This window comes from Pygocentrus nattereri, chromosome 21 (genome assembly GCF_015220715.1).
Source record: "Pygocentrus nattereri isolate fPygNat1 chromosome 21, fPygNat1.pri, whole genome shotgun sequence".
In the NCBI taxonomy this organism is placed as follows: Eukaryota; Metazoa; Chordata; class Actinopteri; order Characiformes; family Serrasalmidae; genus Pygocentrus; species Pygocentrus nattereri.
This window is the reverse complement of record NC_051231.1, coordinates 5,619,001-5,625,000: the sequence shown is the minus strand read 5'-3', so window position 1 is coordinate 5,625,000 and position 6,000 is coordinate 5,619,001. Positions and strand designations below refer to the sequence as shown.

The window sequence follows — 6,000 nt, the reverse complement described above, 5'->3', positions numbered from 1 at the left end:
AAGGTTAAGGTTAGGATTAAGGCCAGGGTGAGGGTTATACACTTGCTATATACTTGATTGACCACTTGTGATACTTTAAATCTGGTGTTTTTACATAAATTGTTCTGGCTGTATTGATTTAAAAAAACAGTAACGTGGAGGGTCCAGCAGACCACTGAGGAACAAACACATCAACCCCACACAGGGGTTAAGCAATTATCTGCCAATACCGATATGATTTCGATATCATCGTGCAGTTCTAATTTCAGAGATACAAGGTTGTCACCACTGTGACAGTCCAATATTGTATATTGTCACTGTTTTAACAAAACCTTGTATATCGAAAAAAAAGGAACTTCATAAGAAAACAAAATATTCTTCTCTTGTGAAGGAAATGAATGCAATATGACAAGGCCAAGGGTAACCAGAGTTTTCAAATTATGCAAAAAAAAACAAAAAACGACAACATAGAAAAACACAAATGATTTAAAAAGGCAAACTTTCGAACAGCAGTGCAGGTGAAATTGCTGCCCTTCATTTGCTCATGTTGGTGCTCTTCTGGTGTTTGTTCTTTGTAGTAGGCCCAATGAGAGTAAAGCAGCCCTGCACGGCCAGTTCCGATACGGTGTGTGAGTGTGAGGAGGGATACCTCTGTGGAGACGATCAGTGCTCCTTCTGCTTAAAACAGTGTGGCAAAGGGATGCAGCCTGTGAACAGAGGTGAGTGACGAGCATTGACGTAGAGCTGTGAATGTGGTTAATTATTTATAGCATATTTTCTGTCACATGGTCCTCACATGCGTTATCAGTTTTAGTCTGACTGCAAGACATCCTTCAGTCTTTTTACATCAACATCAAGACAAGCCAAGATTATTGTAAGGAGAACTGTCATATTAGCACTGATTTAGGACAGATGTTCAATCAATTGGGTTGTTAGGGCCTGAATTTTGTGTCGTTTCGTATCGTGATAAAGTGCCGATGTCTCTTTACATGCCAGCTCAACTGATACAGGCATTTTGTCACCAGTAAAATCAGAGATACCAATTTGAAGGAGCTTTTAGTTAAACAGCGCTTTAGAGACTGTCGGTCTTCATTGGTCAAATAAAACCAATAATCAAATTTCATTGATAAAATGAAAAACATTCATCTGAATAACTATCAGCTTCCTAAACGTTTAACTAAAAGCTCCTTCAGATTGCTATCGTTGATTTTACTGGTGGTAAAATGCTCATGTTTCTCGAGCTCTGATTTCTTCATGTTTTCTTTTAGGCCCTGGAGGAAAAGTCCTCCATTCACTGTATACTGTATATGTTTGGACTGACAAAGTTGCTCATAATCTTGACATTGATCTCTCTGTAAATGTATCAGGTTGTAAGCCATGCCCTGAAGGAACATTCAACGACAAGATTCAGCACTCGTGTGTGAACTGGAGCAGCAGGTAAGATACGCCGCTAGCAAAGCCTTGCTCTGGTTTACTTGGTTGAAATTATACGCTGTATATATGCTTGAAATTCAATATCACAATCCCTTATTGCGATATTTGCTTTTGCAATCCAAATATTGCAGGTTGCAATATGCAAATGAGCCCTATTATAAATCACAAACATTTTTATTGCATGATGTGAGCATCTTGAACAGCATCAGAGGCCCCAGATGACTTCTTGTCAGGTTGTCTGGAAGAATCAAGGCACTCATATCATTAAATAACATTTTTCAAAGGGGAGCAGTTCTAGATTCAAGCGACAGACTAACAGTTCAAGAGGTGTCCTCATTCAGCATGTTTTGATGTGAAATGGTGCATTTTAGAGAATCTTACTGTCCCAGATTTCTTTACATTGGTGGAGATGGAAATTAGGAATTGTGATTTCTATAACACAAATATAAACGTTTACTATCCAGAGAACCAGTGAACTTGCATGAGTCCTGAGTTTTGATATGTAATATTGAGAATGGTAAAATAGTCATATATCATTTTTTTTTTCCATTTTAGGCCAAACCCTTATCTCAAAACTATTGTAAAACAGCAAAACAAGCATCAGACAGTGCATTCGTTACCATTCAATACTAGTTATTATGTTATAACTTCACAAATTATAGCTTGTATTGGTGTTAAATACTTTGGACGCCTGGTTCCTATCACCACCACTGTGAGCAGTTGCTAAGTTTCTCTATAAAAACTTTGAATTTCACATCAAACCACCATTTTCATGTTTTAACGACTGCATAATGCAGACATTAAGAAAAATCACTGAAAAATGATTTAACCTCGTAACATAAAGGTGTTTTAATATACTGCAAACTGACTTATGGGAACAGGACTGTGACCAGCTCTCCACTTTTATTAGATGCCCATTGCCAGGCCAGAAGATCATAGCCAAAGGCACGGCTTTCAGTGACATCATCTGTGGACCAGCGGATGACCACAAACCCACGATTCCATTTCCAGATGATGAACCCACCAAGAGCCCACCAGACAGCAAAGATGACTGTAAGCAAGATATATACACAGCTGACCCCACTCTGGGAGAGTTCTACAACACAGGACGGCCTACTAGCTATTCAGTTTCAGTGTGGACGTACAATCGTTTTGAGTTTTGTTTGAGTGCATGTTTGAGATGCATACATCAGTAATCAGGTTTTTCATGTCTCTAGCTTCGTGGACGATGCTGGCCATTGTCATCGCTTGTGCCTTTCTGATTGTGGTTTCAGCAGTGCCACTGTGCATAGCTGTTATGTGCAAAAGTGGAGAGAACCTGAAAACAGCTCCTGGGTCTGAGGAAGCTCCAGAGGGTAAGAGTTCATATACTGTAAATAAGATCTATGGAATACACTGCTTGTTAAGTTTGCAATAACAAATACAAAATGAAATATTTTCAGCATAATTCAAAATGTAAACAGATGTAAATAGATTAAAATGTAAACAGTGGAATGTAAATAGATTGAGATGTAAAGTCATTAAAAAAAAACATGCTAAAATATGGTGAGCGCCCCTATAAATGCATGCACAGGCTCAAAAAGAAGATCTGGCTTGATGTTTAGGTCTCAAATGCAAAATCAATAATACACGAATAAATATATGATAACAATAGTACATAATTACATAGTACATAATTAATAGTACATAAAATAATAAACTTCACTGACTTTTGAGTTCTCTTTGAACACTTTCACTGTGCTTACAATCATCAGATTCAGCTACTTACAGAAGGAGTCTATAGCACAACCCATGTTATACAATGTTCCTTGGTGCAGTTACACATTTCCACCAGAGAGGTCTCCAAATCCCCAAGACTTACATAGTGCAGCTTACTATGCAGTTTTACTGTCCAAATGACCAGTGATCCTACAACTGTCTTCTGAGTTTAGAAGTTTATATATGTGATGTTGATAACAGATAAGATTATAATAGAGATAAATCTAAAATAAAAATTTTGCCGTAGAACACCCAGCATGCACTTCTCTGACATGAAAGGATTTCGGAAATTACGTTTAATGCCAAAATCTTATCTCAGAGCTACTTTAGAGAAGTGTCTCATTGCCTGGTATGAGGCAGCATGTTCATAACAATTTCATGTAATAACGTCTCTGTGCAATAATGCCTCTTTTTAGAGGCATGTAATTCTTAAGACGCCTGGTTCCTATCACCACAACTGTGAACAGTCCTGATCATCATTTTCTCTAGAATAGACCTTTCAAATCAAACCACTCTAAACGAAGTCTTTACGTCTTAAAAATGTAATGGTGCAGACGTTTTGAAAAAATTGGTGGAATTCCTCTTTAAAGGCCAAGCAGGTTTATTTTAAGGAAGACTATATCAGATTTATGACATATTTAAATTTATGACATTGGGAATAATGGCATAGACCATGCATTTTACCTCCTTGGTCTGATGTCAGGACTTATCAGCACTCAAACCTTTCAGGTGTGTAACCCATCTTTGCACCAAAAGAGTGTAAATATATGATATAAAGAAAAGTAAATTGTCTCTATTTAAGCAAAACTTCCTCTGCATACTAAGAAAGATACTTAATGAGCATAAAGCTGAGTGTTGAAAAGAAACACACCAAAATGATTTAAAAATGGCTCTTACATATTCACATGAATTTGGATTTCAAAGGAAGACAGTGTCATCAAACTTTTGATAGGTAATGTAGGTGATCTGACGTGAAACTTCAACTGGTTTAAAAACGTTTAAAACAAGCTGGTTGAGTCGTATATGCAGGGATGGATGCAAACTGTATTATTTAATACACTTTTTAAACAGGACTCTATTACACGTGTGTGTGTTGAGCAGGTCGGAGGCTGACGCCGGAGCCGGAGCAGTGCAGCTTCTGTTTTCCGCAGGAGGAGCACGGCAGCAGCAGCAGCAGCAGTGAAGTGTCGCTGGTGTCTGATGATAAGCCCTTTGAGCTGGTCGTATAGACTGTGTGCTTTTGAGGAACAGGCTTTCTGTAACACGGCTGTTTGTGTTGTTTTTGGCACATAAATTAACATTTGAATGCTTGTTTACTCTAGAAGATATAGTTCCTCTAGGATAGTGTCCCAACGCTGGTACTGAAGCCCCTCTGCACTGCACATTATAGTGTCTCCCTGCCAGAGTCGGCCTGTGGGTCCTCAAAGTAGAATTTACCAACGTGATTTTAGCCTAACCCAGCAAAAACTTCTCAACAAAATCTGTATTATTGCTCAAACGGAGTGCATTAATGCATTATGTATAAGGATTATTGCAGCACAATTTAGAAAAAAAGGGGCAGATAAACTGGCAAACTGAATCAACACTGAGCTGGCAACAAAATAGACTAGATTAGCCACCTACTAGCTACCTAGAGAAGTGTCACTGTTGCATCTTAACCAAAATTCTAAGCCTTGTAGCAACAACAGGGTTGCAAAATCTATCACTGTAATGTATCATTGCAAATTAGATCATTAGATCGTTTACATACACTCAATAATCCGCTCATAATCAGATTTCCGCAGTTATCCGGTTTTTCAAACGGTCATGTAAACACTCCAATCTAGAAATCTGATTAAGAAATCTGATAAAGAGGCTGGATTTTGGCTCAGTAATCAGATTTCTCAGTGCATGTAACTCTTACTCTGATTTCTTTCTGATTTCTCAGTCTGCACGTGTGTGAAACAGATTGCGGTACCAGAAATAAGCAAGCGGAGTTGCCACAAGACACAGCAAAACACTTCTGAAGCGATGCTGAAACCAAATACGTGCTTAACAAAATGAAGGATTTAAATATTCTTCATTTTCTCTAAGATGTAGGTTGACATGTTCAGGGAAAGTGGCACAATGTTTTAAAAAAAAAGTCACGTCTTCTTCTGTGAGTTTATTGGCTGGTTGTAAAGCAGAAATCTGACTACTGTCTGACTCATGTAGACCCAGAGTTTCCCCGTTATCTGATTGCTCAAGTCCATTGATTGGATTACTGACAAAATCTGATTTTCTGCAGTTATCGGATTATTAAGTGCATCCCATTGTTCTGCGCCCTCATTCTCAAATTGTCTTAAAAGTGAAGCTAAATGTAGCTAAAAGTGAGCGGCTTAAGTTTACAAGAAGTTAGCAAGCACCAAGTACCTTCCTAGCATGCTGTAAGATTAAGAGCAAAGTGTACAATTTAATTCTGACTTTATTACATTAGTTCACATTCACTAGCATTGATTAGTGGTTATTTAGTTAGCTATGTATAACTAAATTAGCTACCATAATAAAACTAATAAAAGTAGCATTAGCAATAACAATAAGGTCAATCTGAATGTAGCCCTTCTCCCTGAGCTTGTTTTCTTCTTCTCGTCATATGAGTCAATATATAAAACGCTTTGTCAGCGTGTGTCAGTGAGTGGGAATAAAATCATCAGTGAGTGGAAACAAAAAGCACAGTGGCCCCCTCAGCATGTCACGGACCTACAGGACCACCTACATGTCTTCGTGGGCGGCTCAGCCTGGCTTCCTGCTCTGACACGAGCATTTTAATATGATGAAAAGTTTACCAGTGAGCTGATGACTGATGAGAAA

The 6,000-nt window shown here is 38.2% G+C and overlaps 1 protein-coding gene across 1 annotated transcript in view; it reads left to right on the top strand.

The window, feature by feature from the left end:
- The window catches only part of tnfrsf9b (tumor necrosis factor receptor superfamily, member 9b), a 7,437-nt gene extending 2,816 nt beyond the window's left edge, over positions 1–4,621 (top strand). The window contains exons 3-7 of the mRNA XM_017720949.2: positions 558–698; positions 1,347–1,416; positions 2,324–2,466; positions 2,631–2,768; positions 4,273–4,621. Coding sequence (XP_017576438.1) covers positions 558–698; positions 1,347–1,416; positions 2,324–2,466; positions 2,631–2,768; positions 4,273–4,400 — 620 coding nt within the window. The 3' untranslated portion in view covers positions 4,401–4,621. The remainder of the gene's footprint in view (positions 1–557; positions 699–1,346; positions 1,417–2,323; positions 2,467–2,630; positions 2,769–4,272) is intronic.
- Positions 4,622–6,000: the final 1,379 nt, after the last annotated feature.